At 53.9% G+C, this 20,405-nt stretch overlaps 2 protein-coding genes across 4 annotated transcripts in view; both read right to left on the bottom strand.

Moving 5' to 3' along the window:
• The window catches only part of LOC309578480 (protocadherin gamma-C5-like), a gene marked incomplete at its 5' end in the record, with an annotated part of 214,695 nt that overhangs the window by 99,892 nt on the left and 94,398 nt on the right, over positions 1 to 20,405 (bottom strand). The window lies entirely within an intron of this gene.
• On the bottom strand, positions 2,120 to 19,766 carry LOC309578644 (uncharacterized protein; the record flags this gene model as incomplete). Its single annotated transcript, XM_082291408.1, is given in 7 exon segments — positions 2,120 to 2,167; positions 5,086 to 7,796; positions 7,799 to 7,892; positions 9,412 to 10,116; positions 10,189 to 12,256; positions 17,144 to 17,228; positions 17,273 to 19,766. Coding segments are annotated over 7 exon segments (8,205 nt in total).

The following is a 20,405-nucleotide window of genomic DNA, read 5'->3' as shown; positions in this document are numbered from 1 at the left end:
GCAGGTGTGCTTGACCCCATTGTCTATGAAGGTACTAAATAGCATTGATCCCAATACAGACACCACACATTGCCGATTTCCCCTGGACATCAAGTCATTGTTTAACTTTTTGGAAGTGACTATCCAGCCTGTTCCTCAGCCATTTAACAGCCTCCAGATGAGTGTCCAGCATGTTCTGGGCGATTGTGTGGGAGACACTGTTCACATTCTCCCACTGGTCCCTGGTCTGTTCCTGGAAACCTTGGCTGGGCTGGGTGGCCACTCTGCACTTTGAGGACTGCAGCAGAGATGCTTCTGCATTATTACACTGCAGACAAAGTGTTCCTGAGTGAGCACACGTGTGCTCGTGAAACCTTTCCTCTTTACAGCTGTAAACATCACAGGTCTGTGTGGGAACTGCACCTGCACTCAGGCAATTGGGACAGATGTGACCTTCCACATAAGGTCAGACACTCTGGGGTTGAGCTCATGACCATAAACAAGACAAGAGTTAGAAACATATGGAAATGTACAGATGAGGTGCAACAACATTTTGTAGGCCAGGAGCAAAAGGAATTCCAATTCCACGGCCTTCCGTCAGGCACAAGCATGTGTCAAGTGTGACACATAACAAGCAAGGAAATTACCATCTGCTCTTCTATAGCCTCACACACAGAGCTTCCCTGTCTTCTCTCCAATGCGGCACAGATAGTGTTTTGCTACTGCCCCTTAACATCACTGGCAAAATTAATCATGAGAGAATAATGCACCATGATCACATCAAGAAGGGAGGTACATTTATCTTCTCACCACCGTTCTGAGAAGAAATGGAAGGATCCTAAAGCACACGAATGATAACAAAACTAAAAGATTAGCAATCATCCAACGGAGAATGGCTTGTCTAACAAATGGCTCAGAGGAAATCTCCTGCCCTCTTTTATCACACACACTGTTCCACAGAGAACATGCTAAGGTCATGTTTACCTCCATTCCCCCCGACAGTAACAGAACTCAAAGATACCTTCACATCCTTTGCCTTTCACACCTGCTGTAGCAGAACAAGAGGTGCTAATACAGGATTATTTGCTGAATGAAGCAAAATCATCATTTGCTGAATGAAGCAAGGCTGATAATTACAAGGAAATTTTCACACAAAGAAAGCCAAGAATCAAAAAAAAACAAAACCCACCCTTAAATCAGAAAAGCAAGGCAAGGAAGCATTAGAAGAAAGGGGCAGTTAGTGAAATTCACCAGGAAACCTTGGTCTTCACTGCAGGCATTGGAATTCATCTCTGTGAAAACCTGGAAGTCACTGAGGCCTCAAGGTGCAAGTGCCCTAAAGTCTTACACTGGACTACGTAGTAGTGGGGTTCATTACAACAAATAGTAATCAGCTCTCAGCAATTCTATTATGTGACCTCCCAAAGATAGGAAACATCTGAGGCCTTTTCCACAACCTCGCCCTTCTAAATAATTCCAACAGATTCACTTTTTCCTTTTTCTTCATATTCCTCATACAAAATTCTGTCCCAGATGGTTGAATTACGTACTTGCTGCCAAACCACAGCCATAGTTTCAAAAGAAGAAGCACTGACCAGAAATGGGTAAAAAAGACCATGACCTTACAGGAAACAAAGACCTGAAAGTCTAATTGCAACTATGAAGAAACTCTGCCTCACTGTGTTCCTGGGAGTTACAAATGAATAATGAAATTTCAACACAGGAATTATAAGCCATTCTACACAAGCATCATGGCTCTACCTGTACAGTTTTTCAAGAAATACTTTATTGCTGGAGGACTGGCCTTTCCTTTCAGGACAGGCATACCAGGATCAAAGAAAACAGCACAGACCTCAGCAATGACCTTGGCACAAGGCCTGAAATCAAACTATTGTCCAGCCAAAGCCACACTGACCCATCGATTTTCTGCATTCAGCTCCAGTTTCTTGGTCTCCTGGCTCTGCATTCACTTTTTCCGAGTCATGGACAACACTCAACTTCTAACTATGTCAGCCACAGGGAAAAGAGCATTTCATTCAGTCCCGTTTGAGGGAAACAGAAATTTAGCTGATGTCCACATTCAAGGTATGGATGAGAACTGCTCTCCCACCTTGATAATTATAAGACATCTTTTGGTGTTTCACACAATCACAGAATCATCAAAGTTGGAAGAGATGTTCAAAGTCATCTAGTCCAGACCGGCACCACCATAATCACCCTTAAACAGGATCTCCAAGTGCCACATCCAGATGCCTCTCGAACACTTCCAGAGACCGTAACTCCACCACTTCTCTGGACAAGTTATTCCAATGCCTGACCACTCTTTCAGAGAAAAATGTTCAAATATCTGATCTGAACCTCCCCTGGCAAAAATTAAGGCCATTTCCTCTTGGCCTTTCACTTGAGACATGGCAGAAGAGACCAACCCCAACCTCACTACAACCTCATTCCAAGTAGTTATAGAGAGCAATGAGGTCCCCCCTGAGCCTCCTCTTTTTCAAGACTAAACAACTCCTGTTCCTCTCATAAGCTTCACCAGCTTTTATTTGTTTGCAGGATTGCCAGGCACAATGAAGTCCAGCTTTACTCCTTCACAAGAAACGAACAAACAAAACATTAAAAGATTGAGAAACCGTCAGAAGTGCACGAACCATGGATTCACATTTCAGATCGTGTCAGCTGTAGTAGGTACACAACAAAGGAAACTGGTTTGTAAGAAGTAGGCAGGATGCTCACACAGGAGCTCACACCACACACCCCAGACACAGTCATATCTTGGACCTTGAAAGCAAAAACGCTTAGAACCACAGCTGTGGGCCTCATCTAAAAACCAGGAGAAATGGACTTTTACACCTTTCTTTTAACCACTTCACTCTCCTGCACAGGCCCTGTCTCTGGACAGATGAAACTCTTTTCCCACTCCAAACACCACACAAAAGGAAAGTTATATCTGCAGACAAATTCTGTTGAAAGAAAAGCTGCACACACAACTTCTCAGATCCCAAGCATCACAACAAAGATTATTCTGTTCTTCCCAAGAATTTGAAGAAACGTAAAATGCTATAAAGACCATAAGTTATTACCAGATCTATTAAAGACCCAGAGATCAGAGCATCAGCCCAAAGGCAACATCACACATGAGCTCTCTGAATGCTGTGTGACTCTATCACTCTTAACGCAAAAGGATGCTAAACTCAAAACTCAGCCATTTGAGTCCAAACCACTCAATATTAAAAAACAAACTAACTAACTAACTAAAAACCAACTTCTCCTTCAGAGTTATTTTCAGAAATCCAGGTTTAAATCCTAGGAATCAACAGAACACATGCCATGTTTCCACCAGTACCTCCTCATAGAGAGCATTCACAACAATCCCCTCAAACTCTTCACGACTCCCATGGTTACCACAGACCTTCAAAACTGGCAGAGAGACTCCACCAAAAGAAAAGTTGCTCAGATGTCTCCTTACCATGGATAATATTTGACTTTTCACTGTGTGCATGCACAAACAAGACCATGTATTACAGAGACATGTAAAAGAAAAATGTCTATGGAAGTATTTATCTTTCCAGCTGTAAACATGAAAGGCATGGACAGCAGAGCCAGGCAAATGTGACAGATTTTATTTTCCACACACTTGCAGAGAGAAAGAACCATCTCCAGATCGTCAAAGAGCAAGGAAGGGAATAAACAGCTACAGAAAGGAAGAGATCACAACACACCCTTCTCAATCATGTAACTAAGAGTAGGTAATTAATACAGGTGTTTACTGAGTAGTGAATGCATCGACTGCTGTTCCCAAAGCTCCCACATGACCTTGATCATGAGTACAAAATTAAGCTGTAAAGTTACACAATTATGACCACCTGCAAACACATACAAAGAACTTCCCAGCGCTTTCCATACAGCCAGAATTGAATGTCTTCTTGCCAAACATTTTGGAAGGAGGACACCATACGGAATGATACTACAGGTGGGTAATGAAAAGATAAAAGAGAAAAGCATTGCCTTCTGTCCTCAGAACAGATCCTCAGACACAGCTGCCAGGACTCAATTCTCCAATCCTTCACAATGTTCAGGGTGGTCTTTGACCCATCTTCTTTACCAAGACATGATATAAAATGCCCGGTTTCCCAGACCGCTTCACATCACCAACTTCACACAGATAATTTCACATCTCTGCGTAAAAGAAGGAGCATTTCTCTGCTCACTTCTCCTCTGTGAAGAAGCCTCAGACTCCTACAAGGAAAAGAGGAGCACTGCTCCGGGAGAGACAAGGTCAGTGAATGCCTGTATAGGGGCAATCACCCTCTCCCTATGTCAAACGCTGCACCTTGAATCCCTCCCCTCTCATCCACGCCAAGGCTCTTGCCATGACATCTATTTCAGAGCCAAGGCACATCCAGCTCAGTTTGACATAGCTAAACCTTAAAAGACGGGAAATCAACAAAGCATTTCGTCCCATATTTCCTTCTTCACATAAAGCCCCCCACTGCTGGGTGGCTTTCAAGAGGATCCTTCATCTTAATAACAGGCACACAGACATTATCAAGGGAGCAGTTGTATCCGACCCATTTACCTGCAGGGTTAGATGAATGCAAAGGAATCTCCTACTGACCCCCATTTACACAGAAAGGCTGAGAAGACTACAAATGTTGAGCAGTGAAGTTACACACAGAACTATCAAGATTACAATATAGAGAATCTCACCCAGTCAAGCACATCTGCCGTTGGAAAGACATCTGAACCAGCAAAGAAGGACAACTATAACCTACTACTTATGCAACCCACCCATGAAGGAGAGCTAATACTAAAACGAACACGGGTATCACAACTGTCAGAAGCAACTTGGCGCCTCATGAAACCACAAAGCCTCACTCCAACTTCAAGCCAACATCAGCCTCACTACACCTGCCTCCCAAAAACATGGAAGGCTGAGCACGGACCCCTCCTCCACCAACCCGCAGCAACAGGCACCAGAACACAGTGCTTCAGTGAAAGAAGTTCTGCTGTCGCTGTCAGCAAACTCCCCTAAAAAGGACACGGAACACGGCGAGGAAAGGGAAGAACAGTAGAACAGGGAAGCTTCGCAGAGGTAGCCTGGACCGAGGAACTCACCGGGAGAGCAGAAGGGTCCGTGGGGACAGCGCCGGCAATATCCTCCTGCCCGAGCAGCGGCGCGGGCTCGTCGGGCGGCGGCCGGGCCGGCAGGGTGTCGCAGCAGCTGCCGCCCGAGAAGCGCAGCTGGCTCTTGCGCGAGTCGGCCGTGAGCGACACCTCGTGCGAGTAGGACTGCAGGAAGGCGCGCACGCCGTCGATGCCCACGAAGTGCGAGACCGGCACGCCGCGCAAGACGCCGCTGTCGGCCGCCAGCAGCTGCTCGCGGCGCCAGCGGCGCAGGCGCAGCGCCAGCAGCAGCAGCAGGAAGGCGACGAACAGGCAGGACACGGCGGCCACGGCCAGCACGAGCCAGCGCGTCAGGCTGCCGGCCGGCTCGCCCGGCGCCGCCGCCTCGGCTGCGCTGCCCAGCTCGGCCAGCAGCTCGGCCACGCTCTCGGCCAGCACCACGCTCAGCGTGGCCGTGGCCGACAGCGCCGGCCGCCCGTGGTCCTTCACCACCACCACCAGGCTCTGGCGCGCCGCGTCGCGGGCCAGCGGCAAGCGCGCCGTGCGCACCTCGCCGCTGTGCAGCCCCACGCGGAACAGCCCCGGCTCCGTCGCCTTGGCCAGCTCGTACGACAGCCACGCGTTCTGACCCGCGTCCGCGTCCACCGCCACCACCTTGGCCACCAGCGCGCCGGGCTCCGACGAGCGCGGCGCCAGCTCCACGCCCGACCAGCCCCCCTTGCCCGATGCCCCAGGCGGAGCCGCGGGCGGGTAGAGCACCTGCGGCGCGTTGTCGTTCTCGTCCACGATCAGCAGCCGCACCGACACGTTGCTGCTCAGCGCCGGCGCGCCGCCGTCCTCCGCACGCACCCACAGCTCCAGCTCGCGCACCTCCTCGTAGTCGAAGGAGCGCAGCGCGTACAGCGCGCCCGTCTCCGCCTGCACCGACACGTACGACGACAGCGGCGCGCCCCGCACCCGCCCCTCCCACAGCCGGTACCGCACGCGCGCGTTCTGCCCCCAGTCCGCGTCCGTCGCGCGCACCGTCAGCACCAGCGCGCCCGCCGCGTTGTTCTCCGCCAGCCGCGCGCTGTAGCGCTCCTGCGCGAACACCGGCGCGTTGTCGTTCACGTCCAGCACCCGCAGCGCCAGCACCGCGCTGCTCTGCAGCGCCGGCGACCCGCCGTCGGCCGCCCGCACCGTCACGTTGTACTCTGACACCTGCTCCCGGTCCAGCTCTCTCGCTGTCACCACGCTGTAGTAGCTGCCGTGGGAGCTCTGCAGCCGGAACGGGACGTCCCTGTCGAGCGAGCAGCGCACCTCGCCATTCGCCCCGGAGTCACGGTCCTGCACATGCAGCAGGGCTACCACTGTCCCCGATGGAGCGTCCTCAGAGATCTCACTCAATGCCGACCTCACCGAAATCTCGGGTACATTGTCATTCACATCTGTCACGGTGATTGCGACTTTCGTCGTGTCGAAAAGACTCACGCCATCGCGTGCCCGCACCTCTAGTTCGTAAAATTCGCCTTCCTCGTAATCAAGGCTTCGCAGTAGCGTGATCTCTCCAGTCTCAGAGTCCAGATGGAAAATATCCGATGCCATTTCTGTCGCTTTATTCATAGAATATTTCACCTGCCCGTAGAGACCCTCGTCGGCGTCAGTGGCCGTCACGGTGACGAGGACAGAGCCCACGGGCACATCCTCGGGCACACGCACCGTGTATTCCGCCTGGCTGAACACGGGCGCGTTGTCGTTCGCGTCCAGCACCACCACACGGATCCGAGCCGTGCCTGTCCGTGCCGGATCGCCGCCGTCAATCGCCCTCAGCACCAGCTCGTGAAACGCCGCCTCCTCCCGGTCCAGCGCCTTCGCCAGCACCAGCTCGGGACGCTGATCGCCGCCGGGGCCCGCCTGCACGGCCAGCGAGAAGTGCTCGTCGCCGCTCAGCTCGTAGCTCTGCAGGGAATTCCGGCCCGAGTCCGGATCATGAGCCTTGGCCAGGGGAAAGCGCGACCCCGGGGCTGTTGCCTCGCTTATACTCTCCTCCAGATCAATTTCTTTAAAGCTCGGGGCATTGTCGTTAATATCTTTTATTTCCACTTCGATTTCATAAAACTTCATTTCCCCCTCCACTATCAGCTCACAGCGCAGCACGCATTTCTCCACCAGCCGGCACAGCTGCTCTCTGTCGATCCTCTCTGCCGTCACTAAATGTCCCGTCTTCCCGTGCAGAGCGAAATACTGCGTCCTACCTTCAGAGACAATGCGGACGCTGCGATCCCGGAGCGCCGGCAGCTGCAGCTCCAGGTCCTTGGCCACGTCGCCCACGAACGAGCCCTTGGGCATCTCCTCGGGCACCGAGTAGCGCAGCTGCCCCCACGCCGCCTCCCACGCTGCCAGCAAGACGGCCCAGAGCAGAGCTCGCTGCCGCCGGCCCCAGCGCCTCCCCGCCGCGCACATCTCCGCCGCGGCACCGCCGGCACCACAGCTCTGCAGACCGCTTCCCACAGCCGACCGCCGATCTGCCTCCCGCTCCGGCTCCGACTTACTACTGTTCGCCGCTGTCTCTGGCACTCCTTCGCCCTCGCTGCTGAGCGCCGGAACGATCGGACACAGACCGTCTGCGGTGCTAGGAATCCAGCGATTTACTGAGAGAGCCGGTCCGCAGCGGGCGGGGCTGCAGCGCTCCGAGCTTCCTCTCGCTCCTCTCGGTCAACAGCGGCGCCCGCAGCCTCCTGCCGGCACTGCAGGCACCGAGCGCTGCCGAGCAATGCCCGCCCTGCCTTGCCCACGGGAAGCTCGGTCTCGTTACAGTCCCCTCAGAGACCTGAGATCCCATCCAGCTGGGACCTCCTTTGTCAACCTTTCTCCAGCTCATCTCTTCTTTGATCTTCCGGGTGATTGCGACCAGACGGAAATAGCAAGCCTCTCGGCGTTATGTTATTTCTACAGCGTGGCAAAATATGTATATAAAAGTCCCTTAACATGACATGCAAGATATTACGAATCCTATTCCATAGCAGGAAAGCGCAATGTCTTCCCTGCACAGGTTTTCGTATCAGTAGTTTTTGAATGAGTTTCTTCTCACTGGGTGTCAGACTTGACTGCCTAAAGACACAGGAGATTCCCAGACCCCGAGAAACTGCACACAGCAGCAATGAAGATCCCTCCTCAAAACGACTCCCCTTCCTTCCTTTTCTGCTTTGTTACTTTTCACCTGAACATCCGAGGCTGTTCTGAATCAGCCTACAGTGTTCCCCTTCTCCAACCACTATTTTCGAATTTTCCATCGCGGCCTGACACATTGCTACAACCACATGTGATTCTAGATAACAGCCTTAGCGATAAACCCTATCAACCAAGGAAACTATAAATTTCGTGTGGAAAACATAGGCGAGGAACACACGTTAATACAAACAGACAAGCAAACAAACAACAAACAAAATCAACCAAAAACCCCCAAGCCAACAAACAAAAGAAAAAATAGGCGCATTTCTTTCCTAGATCTCAATCCATGTATCTGTTGAAAAGCCAGTTGAAAACACTAAACAAGAACGGAACATCAAATTACAAAAAAGCAAAGAAAGAGAAGAAATAAAGCTCTGGTAAAATAAGCTGATCTCAGTATTGCCTGTCGTCTCTACAACCCTCTAAAAACAAAAGATGTGAGGACACAGGAGGGAGGGGTGGCACATTCGTTAGGGAAGAAGAATCTGTAAATTCCTCTTTAATCTACACACAGTGAAATAAAAAGAAAAAAACTTTCTCAGCGGCCACCCCGGACCCAGTGCATCGATTTGGTTAACAAAGATCAAGAAGGAAAAAACTCATCCTCCAGCGCCAACCACATATTCACAACTCCGACAGGAGAATCAGGGAATCTCATTCTAAAAGGAAACATCTGTGATCACCGTTATTAAAACATAATATTTCAGATAACATAGGCTTCGTAAACAACACCAAAAGCCAACATGTGACGAAGGAAAGAGTGACTTTGAATGCTGCCTGCTCTGAGAGGAAAATGTAAAAAAGCCAAAAAGTTACACCAGATCTTTACCGCTGTTCTGTTATTTTATGCAGCAGAAGTTAAACGGCAACCGTCTCCCCACTGAATCTACACTTATCATAGATAGTTAATAGGGCGGGATGCGCCACATGAAAGGGCCAGCTGCCAACACAGACACGACACTGCATTATTAACTCACTGACAGAAATGCTCATCATTCCTTGCCATCCCAGTAGAGAAAACAAACCCATAAGCCCGCTGACACCACCACGATATTAGAAAAAGGTCAGAGAAAAAACATGGGCGGCATTACAGACCTGCGGTGGGTCAGATTCGGCGGGAGGCTCTCCCACGACGGCGGCGCTGCTGCCCGGGCTCGGCTTCTCGCAGGAATCCCCGCCCAGAAGCTCCTCCGCAGACAGGATGGGCACCGGCGGCGGCGGCCAAGCGGCCTCGGGCACGGCGCGCGCCGGCGCCGCCACGCACAGGTTGTAGGAGTAGGGCAAGGTGCCCTCGCAGAAGTCGGCCGGGAAGGCGGCGCCGGCCACCGAGAAGCGCTGCGCGCCCAGGCAGCGCAGCACGGCGGGCGGCCCGGCCCGCCGCAGCCGCGCCAGCACGGCCAGAGCCACGCTCAGCACCAAAAGCGCCGACAGCAGCGCCAGCGCCAGCACCAGGTAGAACTGCAGCTCGCCCGCCGCCGCCTCGGCGCCCGCCGCCCGCTCGCTCAGCTCCGGCAGCGCCTCCTGCAAGCTCTCGGCCAGCACCACGTGCAGCGTGGCCGTGGCCGACAGCGCCGGCTGCCCGTGGTCCTTCACCACGGCCACCACACGCTGCTTGGCCGCGTCCCTCTCGGACACGGCCCGCGCCGTGCGCACCTCGCCGCTGTGCAGCCCCACGCGGAACAGCGCCGGCTCCGACGCCTGCACCAGCTCGTACGACAGCCACGCGTTGCGCCCCGCGTCCGCGTCCACCGCCACCACCTTGGCCACCAGGTAGCCGGCCTCGGCCGAGCGCGGCACCACCTCGAACGGCGCCGCCGCCGGGGCCACGCCTCCCGCCGCCGCGCCACCCGCCCCCGCCGCCGGCCACAGCACCCGCGGCGCGTTGTCGTTGCGGTCCAGCACGAACACGCGCACCGTGGCCGTGGAGCTGCGCGCCGGCGAGCCGCCGTCCTGCGCCCGCACCGCCACCGCCAACTCGCGGCACTGCTCGTAGTCCAAGGAGCGCTGCGCGTACAGCGCGCCGCTCCGCGCCTCCACCGACACCAGCGCCGCCGCGCCCGCGCTGCCGCCCGCCAGCCAGTAGCTCACGCGCCCGTTGGCGCCCGCGTCCGCGTCCCGCGCCTGCACGCGCACCACCAGCGCGCCCGCCGCGTTGTTCTCCGCCACGTACGCGCTGTACGCCGCCTCCTCGAACACCGGCGCGTTGTCGTTCACGTCCGACACCTCCAGCACCAGCTCCCTGCTGCTCCACAGCGCCGGCCTGCCCCGGTCCCGGGCCACCACCGTCACGCGGTGCTCGGACGTCTCCTCGCGGTCCAGCGCGCTCGCCGTCACCACCTTGTACGAGCCACCCGAAGATGCCACGATGGACAGCGGCGCCTCGCCCGACAGCTCGCAGGACACCTGACCGTTCTCGCCGGAGTCTCTGTCCCGCACTTTCAGCAGGGCCACCACGGTGCCGGTCGGTGCGTCCTCGGGCACGGGGCTCGAGAGGGACAGAATGGTGATCTCGGGCGCGTTGTCATTCTCGTCCGTGATGTCTATTTGAGCCTTGCAGTGAGCTGTGAATCCGCCCCCGTCCCTCGCCTCCAGACTGACGATGTATTTATTCTTCTCCTCGAAATCGAGAGGACCCACTGTCCTGACCTCGCCACTGTCACTGTCGACAATGAACAAAGCGTGCACCTCGTCGGGGACGTTGCCAAAGGAGTAGGACACCCGCCCGTTGGCGCCGGCATCCGCATCCGTTGCCTGCACCCTCAGCACCAGCGAACCTGCCGGCAGATTCTCTGCAATTCGCGCCTCGTAGACGCTTTTGCTGAACACAGGTGGGTTGTCATTTAAATCCGTCACATTGATGTGAATCTGGACAGTCCCGGACCTGGCTGGGTCCCCGCCATCGCTTGCCGTCAGCACCAGCTCAAAGGAGCTCTGCTTCTCCCGGTCTAACGCCCTCTCCAGCACTAACTCCGGCTGCTTGCTTCCGTCCGTGCTCTCTTTCATGGCCAAAGTGAAGGACGGGTTACTGGTGAGCTGGTAAGTCAGCAGCGAGTTGCTTCCCACGTCTGCGTCTCGGGCCATCTCTAAAGGAAAACGAGTACCAGGAGGGATCCATTCACCGATCTCGAGGTCCAAAACACCCTTGCTGAAAGCTGGGTCGTTGTCATTCACGTCCTGGATGGCCACCTCGATGTGGAAAACGTTCAGAGGGTTGTGCACCAGCGCCTCGAAGCTGACAGAGCAGGACGCCGACTCGCCGCACATCTCCTCCCGATCCAGCCTCTCATTCACGTACAGGTTCCCGTTTTCCTCGCTCACCGTGAAGTATTGCTTCTCCTCGCTCAGCCGCAGCTTGCGCGCCGGCAGCTCGTCCGCGCTGAGCCCCAGGTCCCGCGCCAGCGGCCCCACGAGCGAGCCTCTGCCCAGCTCCTCGGCCATGGAGTAGCGGACCCGCTCCGCCGCCGCCCGGCACCACAGGCACAGCAGCACCGCGGCCACCAGCGCTCGCCCACAGCCCGCAGCGCGCCTCTGCCGCCGCCTCACCGCCATTCTCTCTCGCCAGCGCTCGCCGCGCTCCTGCCTCCTGCCGCCGCCCTGCCTCCCTTCCAGCCGCTCTCGCCACACAGCGCAGGGGCCGCCGCAGCGCAGCGAGCCCGCTCTGCCCGCCTCGGACGCCGCTGCTCCCCGCCCAGCGCCGTCTCTCGCCGCCGCCGCCGCCGCTGCTGCCCGTGCCGCTGCCGCTCTGGCCGGCGCCGGGCGAGCGAGCAGCCTGCGGGGGCAGGACGCGGCGGCGGCGGCGGCTCCAGCACCGCTCGTTGGCGGCCAACAGCGGCACCCGGAGGCGCCGCGACGCCACTGCAGCCGCCGGATGGCCGCGCTCAAGGGGGCCCGGCTTTGCGCGGGGCTCGGCGGCTGCGCCAAGTCTGGGGTCTCTCTTAGACTGCGATCAGCAGACAAAGAAGTTCTTGCTTGGTTTTCCTCTAAAGTGACATGCGCTTAGGTAATTTCCTTGAGTCGCAGTGAATACTTAGAAGCAAATATTCATATCATCGTTAAGGACAGGACACCAGCTTCTCTTAAAAGAAATCACTGCACAAGTATATGTGGAGGAAATTATAATACAGCTGTGGAAGATCTTCATGCTAAGAATAACATTTGCTGCCTTCTTTCTTACTCACAAAAGTACCTTCTTTTTAATTTCCATAGATGAGAGGCTGACACTGAGGAATTGTAAACACACATCCTGTCTTTCATAGAACTAAATAGTGGTTCAGATTAGCTGGGACATTTAAAGGTAATTGAATTCACCCCTCTGTCATTCACAGGGACATTCTACAGTAGACTAAGTCACTCCAAGGCCCATCCAACTTGTCCTTGTGCCCTTCCAATGGTGGCACACCCATAACGTCTGTAGGCAATCTGTTCCAGTGTCTCACTACCCTCATTATAAACCATTTTGTCTAATCAAAACCTACCCTCTTTCAGTTTAAATCCATCGTCCCTTGTGTTGCCACTGCAGACCGTGCAAAAATGTCTCTAAATCTTTCTTATAAGCACTTTATGGATTGAAGAATTGAAATAACTCCTATTCAAAACCCAGTTTTCTCAGCTTGCAGGACCTGAAATTTGTCAGACTTTCTTCATGGCTGAGATCATCCAGTCCTCTGACAATTTTGTGATCAATTAGAGGAAAAGAACAATCCACCTCATCCTGCTGGCCACACTAGTTGTTTTGGAGCCCAGGAGACTCACTTTCCAGGCAGCAAGTGCATATTGCCAGCTCATGTCCCATTTGTCATTCACCAGTACCCCAAGTCCTTCAAGGTAAGGCTCTTCCCAATCCCTCACTCTCTGTTTAAACTGGGATTTACCCTGACCCAGGTGCAGGACCTTGCACTTAAGCCTTCATGATGTTTGTATGGGCTGACTTCTCCAGCCTTCCCTCTAGTTGCCCTCCCTGTCAACTCAGGCCTGTGTCATCTGCAATTTTGGGAAGGGTGTGCTAAATCCCATTGTTTATGAAGATACCTAAATACCATTGGTCCCAGTACGGACCCTTGAAGGACTGGTTTCCACTTGGACATTGAACCACTGACTGTAACACTTTGCATGCAGCCATCCAGCCTGTTCCTCATCTATTTAACAACCTGCAGTTGATTGGCCAGCATGTTCTGGGGGACACTCTGCACACATTCTCCCACTGGTCCCTGTTCGGTTTGTGGAAACATGGGTGGCCACTCTGCACTTTGAAGACTGCAGTAGAGATGCTTTTGCATTATTACACTACAGACAACTGTGCCTGGGTGAGCACACGTGCTTATGAAACCCTTCCTCTTTACAGCTGTAAACATCACAGGAACTGGAACCACACACAGAGAACTGGAATAGATGTGACCTTCCACATAAGATCAGACGCCCTGAAGTTGAGCTCTTGACAACAAGCAATGCAAGAGTTAGAAAGATATAGAAATTAGCAGATGAAGTGAAATAACATTTTGAAGGTCTCATTCTACAGAAGCAACTCAATTTGCATGGCACTCCATCAGGCACAAGCTTGTGTTATCTATGACATGGCAAGCAAGGAAATAACCAAGTTCTTCTCTAACCTCACACACAAAGCTCCTGTCTTCTTTGCAACGCTGTGCAACTGGCAGGTTTACTTCTGATCATTTCATCATTAGTAAAATTTCTCATGAGATGATGATGCACTGAAATCGTACCCAGAAGGGAGGTACATTTGTCTGCTCACCACCATTTTCAGAAGGAATTGAAAGATTCTAAAGCACATGAATGATAAGAAGCCAAACTAAAGGACTAGCAATCATCCAACAAAGAATGACTCATCAAACTAAAGCTTATGGGGAAATGTCCCCTCTTTTACCACATACACTGATCCACAGAGATGCAACTTCTACTAAGGTCATATTTAGATCTATTTCTCCCAACAATACCAGAACAAAAAGTCACTCTCACATCTTCAGGCTTTCACTCCTCCTTTAGCAAGACCCACTAATGCATGCTAGATTTGTAAAGGAGGCTGTGCTGATAAGTAAACCCACACATACAGTAAATCAGTATACAGTAAAGAAACCCCAACAACACATAAATCAGACAAGCAACGTGAGGAAGCATTAGAAGACAGAGGTTGTCAGAGATGCTCACCAGGAAGTCTTCTCGGTCTCTACTACAGCATTGTAATTCTTTCCTGAGAGCACTTTGAAGTCCTTGAGGTCTCAAGCTGCAAGTGTGGCCCTAAAGACTTACTCTGGATTACAGAACAGGGAGGGGGGTAATTTTAAGAATTAGTCATCATCTCTCAGCCAGTTTTTTCTACTGTGTCCTGCTCACTTTGCACGATTATGAAACCATCATTTTAAACAGCTTCTCATGTGTCTATTTCTCAAGCTCAGTGTTCTGAAAAACTACAGCGGATTTTCTTTTAGCTTTTCATTATTTTTCGTCACACACAAAATTCTACCCCAGGTGGCTGAAGTAAGGATTTGGTGAAAAACAACACTCATGGGGTCAAATTCAAAAGTAATGACCAGAATTGCTAAAATTAGCCACGCCCTCCCACTAAACCAAGACCTCAAAGAAAGCACACTCACAACTCTCAAGAAACCTTCAATATATGCCAAATTTTTGGCTGTGTGTTGGCCACAGGGAAAAGGCCATCTTAAGGAAACATATTTATCATACTTTCAAGGTATGCATGAGAACTGTTCTCACTTCTGTCTAATTATAAGATATATTTTGGTGGGTGCAGGATTGCCAGGCACAATGAGGATCCGTGACAAAACAAAAACACTAAAACACAATCGAGACCAAAATACAAACATAAAGAAGCAACCATTCAAACAAGACAAGAATGGGAAACCACCAGGAGTGTGTAAATCATAGTTTCATCTTTCAGATTGTGTTATTGTAGTAGGAAACTAAGGAAACAGGTTTGTAACAAGTACAGCTGTTGTCCTGTAAAGACTCAGACAAACTGAACTTCTCCACTTTCCCTTTAGACCTTTCAAACTGTACCACAGCGACCTCTTCCACTGGCCCTGTCTCTGGACAGATGGAGCTCTTATCCCTCTCCAAACATTACACATCAGGAAAGTTAAATCTGCAGGCAGACACCATGAAAAGAAAACGTGCACACATACCTTCTCAGATCCCAAGAATCACAACCAGGATTATATTGCTCATCCCAATAATTTGAGAAATGTAAAATATTATGAAAGACAATCAGCAACTCAGTTAAAGAACCAGTCATCCAAATATAATCCCAAAAGTAACATCATGCTTTTTCAGCACATGAGCTGTTTGGATGGTGTGTGATTCTACTATTAATACAAAGAATGCTGAACTCACAACGTGGCCATTTGAGTCAGAATAAAGCAGTATCAAAAAATAAGAAAACTTTGGACTTGGTTTCAGAAATTTGAACTGTAGACTTGAAAGGCACATATGGAACAGTGCAGCAAGTGTAATAGATCTGATTTTCCACAGCTTGTCACAGACAAAGGCTCATCTTCAGATCATCAAAAGAGCAAGACAAGACATAAACAGCTCCAGAAAGGAAGAGACCACAACACACTTTCCTAGATCATGTAACTTAGACTGGGCAATTAATTCAGGATTAATTCAGTAAGCAGTGAATACACAGACTGCTCTTCCCACAGGTCCCATGTGACCTATGTCATGTGTTTATAATTGAGCTATTAAGTTACACGATTATGATGACATGCAAACCCATCAGAAGAGCCTCCACGAGCTTTCCATGCAGCTGAAATACATGTCTTCTGGTTAAACAATTTGGGAAGAAAAACCTCACACTGCATGATACTAAGATGGACACTGAAAAGCAAAGAAAGAAAGCATTCCCTTGCGTATATCAGCAGACCCTCGAGCTCCCAGGACTGAAATCGCCAATCCTTCCCAATATCCAGGGCACTCTTTGACCCACCTAATTTACAAACACATGGCATATAATGCCCAGTTTCCCAGCCCACATCACCAACTTCACACCAATACATTCACACCTCTGTATGAAGGAAGGTGCATTTGTTTGCTTGTGGGTCTTCTGTGAAGAAACCTCAGACTTCTAAAACTAAAAGAGGAGCAGAGCTCCAGGAGAGACAGGGTCAGTGAAGGTCTGTATAGGGGCAATCACCCTCTCCTTGTGTCTCCCTCTGCACCGTGAATCCCTCTCCTCCCACCCACGCCAAGGCTCTTGCCAAGACATCTATTTTATAGCCAAGGCACATCCAGCTCCATTTGAGAAAGCTCAACTTGAAAAGACAGGATATCAACAGAACACCTCTGCCATTTCCTTCTGTGTTTCCTCCTTCACATGCAGCCACACACAGGCTTTTCAAACAGTCACAACTTCCAAGAGGATCCTTCATCTTCTTAGCTGACAGACAGACAAGATCAAGGGAGCAGTTGTTGGCCGGCCCATTTACCTGCAGGGTTAGATGAATGCAAAGGAATATCCTACTGACCTCCATTTACACAGAAAGGCTGAGAAGACTACAAATGTTGAGCAGCGAAGTTACACACAGAACTGTCAAGATTACAATATAGAGAATCTCCCCCCAGTCAAGCACATCTATGGTTGGGAAGACATCTGAACCAGCAAAGAAGGACAACTATAACCTTCTACTTATGCAACCCACCCATGAAGGAGAGCTAATACTAAAACGAACACGGGTATCACAACTGTCAGAAGCAACTTGGCGCCTCATGAAACCACAAAGCCTCACTCCAACTTCAAGCCAGCATCGGCCTCACTACACCTGCCTCCCAAAAACATGGAAGGCTGAGCACGGACCCCTCCTCCACCTCCCCGCAGCAACAGGCACCAGAACACAGTGCTTCAATGAAAGAACTTCTGCTGTCGCTGTCAGCAAACTCCCCTAAAAAGGACATGGAACACGGCGAGGAAAGGGAAGAACAGTACAACAGGGAAGCTTCGCAGAGGCAGCCTGGACCGAGGAACTCACCGGGAGAGCAGAAGGGTCCGTGGGGACAGCGCCGGCAATATCCTCCTGCCCGAGCAGCGGCGCGGGCTCGTCGGGCGGCGGCCGGGCCGGCAGGGTGTCGCAGCAGCTGCCGCCCGAGAAGCGCAGCTGGCTCTTGCGCGAGTCGGCCGTGAGCGACACCTCGTGCGAGTAGGACTGCAGGAAGGCGCGCACGCCGTCGATGCCCACGAAGTGCGAGACCGGCACGCCGCGCAAGACGCCGCTGTCGGCCGCCAGCAGCTGCTCGCGGCGCCAGCGGCGCAGGCGCAGCGCCAGCAGCAGCAGCAGGAAGGCGACGAACAGGCAGGACACGGCGGCCACGGCCAGCACGAGCCAGCGCGTCAGGCTGCCGGCCGGCTCGCCCGGCGCCGCCGCCTCGGCCGCGCTGCCCAGCTCGGCCAGCAGCTCGGCCACGCTCTCGGCCAGCACCACGCTCAGCGTGGCCGTGGCCGACAGCGCCGGCCGCCCGTGGTCCTTCACCACCACCACCAGGCTCTGGCGCGCCGCGTCGCGGGCCAGCGGCAAGCGCGCCGTGCGCACCTCGCCGCTGTGCAGCCCCACGCGGAACAGCCCCGGCTCCGTCGCCTTGGCCAGCTCGTACGACAGCCACGCGTTCTGACCCGCGTCCGCGTCCACCGCCACCACCTTGGCCACCAGCGCGCCGGGCTCCGACGAGCGCGGCGCCAGCTCCACGCCCGACCAGCCCCCCTTGCCCGATGCCCCAGGCGGAGCCGCGGGCGGGTAGAGCACCTGCGGCGCGTTGTCGTTCTCGTCCACGATCAGCAGCCGCACCGACACGTTGCTGCTCAGCGCCGGCGCGCCGCCGTCCTCCGCACGCACCCACAGCTCCAGCTCGCGCACCTCCTCGTAGTCGAAGGAGCGCAGCGCGTACAGCGCGCCCGTCTCCGCCTGCACCGACACGTACGACGACAGCGGCGCGCCCCGCACCCGCCCCTCCCACAGCCGGTACCGCACGCGCGCGTTCTGCCCCCAGTCCGCGTCCGTCGCGCGCACCGTCAGCACCAGCGCGCCCGCCGCGTTGTTCTCCGCCAGCCGCGCGCTGTAGCGCTCCTGCGCGAACACCGGCGCGTTGTCGTTCACGTCCAGCACCCGCAGCGCCAGCACCGCGCTGCTCTGCAGCGCCGGCGACCCGCCGTCGGCCGCCCGCACCGTCACGTTGTACTCCGACACCTGCTCCCGGTCCAGCTCTCTCGCTGTCACCACACGGTAATAGTCCTCATAGGATTTCTCCAGCCGGAACGGGACGTCCCTGTCGAGCGAGCAGCGCACCTCGCCATTCACCCCGGAGTCACGGTCCCTCACGTGCAGCAGGGCGACCACCGTCCCCGACGGGGCGTCTTCTGAGATCTCGTTTAGTGCCGATCGCACTGAAATCTCAGGCACATTGTCGTTGACGTCTGTCACAGTGACCACGACTTTCGTCATGTCAAAAAGGCTTCCCCCATCATTTGCCTGCACCTCTAGTTCATAAGAGTTGCCTTCCTCGAAGTCCAGGCTCTGCAACAGGCTGATAGCTCCCGTGACGCTGTCCAGATGGAAAGTCTGCGAGGATTTCTCTGTGATTTTCTTAAACGAGTACTTAATTTCCCCGTTCAGACCCTCGTCGGCGTCCATGGCCGTCACGGTGACGAGGGTGGAGCCCACGGGCACGTCCTCGGGCACACGCACCGTGTACTCCGCCTGGCTGAACACGGGCGCGTTGTCGTTTGCATCCACCACCGTCACTCTTACCCGAGCTGTGCCCGTCCGTGCCGGATCGCCGCCGTCAATCGCCCTCAGCACCAGCTCGTGAAACGCCGCCTCCTCCCGGTCCAGCGCCTTCGCCAGCACCAGCTCGGGACGCTGATCGCCTCCGGGGCCCGCCTGCACGGCCAGCGAGAAGTGCTCGTCGCCGCTCAGCTCGTAGCCCTGCAGGGAATTCCTGCCCGAGTCCGGGTCGTGAGCGTCTGGCAGGGGAAACCGCGCCCCCGGGGCTGTCGTTTCTATAATTTTCAACTCTGTTTCTGCCTCTCGGAAGCTCGGGGCATTGTCGTTAATGTCCGTGATTTCCACTACGATTCCGTAAACCTTCATTTCCCCCTCCACTATCAGCTCACAGCGCAGCACGCATTGCTGCACACTCCCGCACAGCTGCTCTCTGTCGATCCTCTCTGCCGTCACTAAATGTCCCGTCTTCCCGTGCACAGCGAAATACTGCGTCCTACCTTCAGAGACAATGTGGACACTGTGATCGCTGAGCGCCCGTAGCTGCAGCCGCAGGTCCTTGGCCACGTCGCCCACGAACGAGCCCTTGGGCATCTCCTCGGGCACCGAGTAGCGCAGCTGCCCCCACGCCGCCTCCCACGCTGCCAGCAGGACGGCCCAGAGCAGAGCTCGCTGCCGCCGGCCCCAGCGCCTCCCCGCCGCGCACATCTCCACCGCGGCACCTCCCGCCGGCACCGCAACACCGCAGCTCCTCTCCGCCGATTTCGAGCCGGCTTGCCGCTCCCCGCTGCTGCCGGCCGTCTCTCTGCCTCGCTGCAGAGCAGTTCCGTACCGCGGGAACGCTCGCAGACCGCCCCTCCGCCGAGCAACCGATCGAGCGGGTCCGCAGCGGGCGGGGCTGCAGCGCTCCGAGCTTCCTCTCGCTCCTCTCGGTCAACAGCGGCGCCCGCAGCCTCCTGCCGGCACTGCAGGCACCGAGCGCTGCCTCTCCCACGAGCGGCTCGGGGTTGTGACACAATCGTCACTGACTCGTGGGGTTCCGTGCAGCGATGATCGCTTGTCTTGGCTTTTTTCCAGTAGATCTCTTCTTTAATCCTTTAGCTGATCGCGACCGTACATAAATTAGAGAACTCCTGTGATTCTACTATATTTACTGCCTCTGAACATATTTTTGAAGCGCCGGTTTATGAAAAAGTTTTTTTAGTATGACTTTAAGAATATTCCTACTCTTACGCCATTCTTTTAAAACCACAATTTCTGAAAAGAATGGCAGAGCTTTTTCGGCTCTCATGCATCATTTACTTTTTCTTTCCCTTTGTACAAACCAAAACTGCATCACACTGGAAC

This window comes from Coloeus monedula (genome assembly GCF_965178545.1).
Source record: "Coloeus monedula genome assembly, chromosome: 15".
Taxonomy (NCBI): Eukaryota; Metazoa; Chordata; class Aves; order Passeriformes; family Corvidae; genus Coloeus; species Coloeus monedula.
This window is presented reverse-complemented; position numbering and strand designations above follow the sequence as displayed.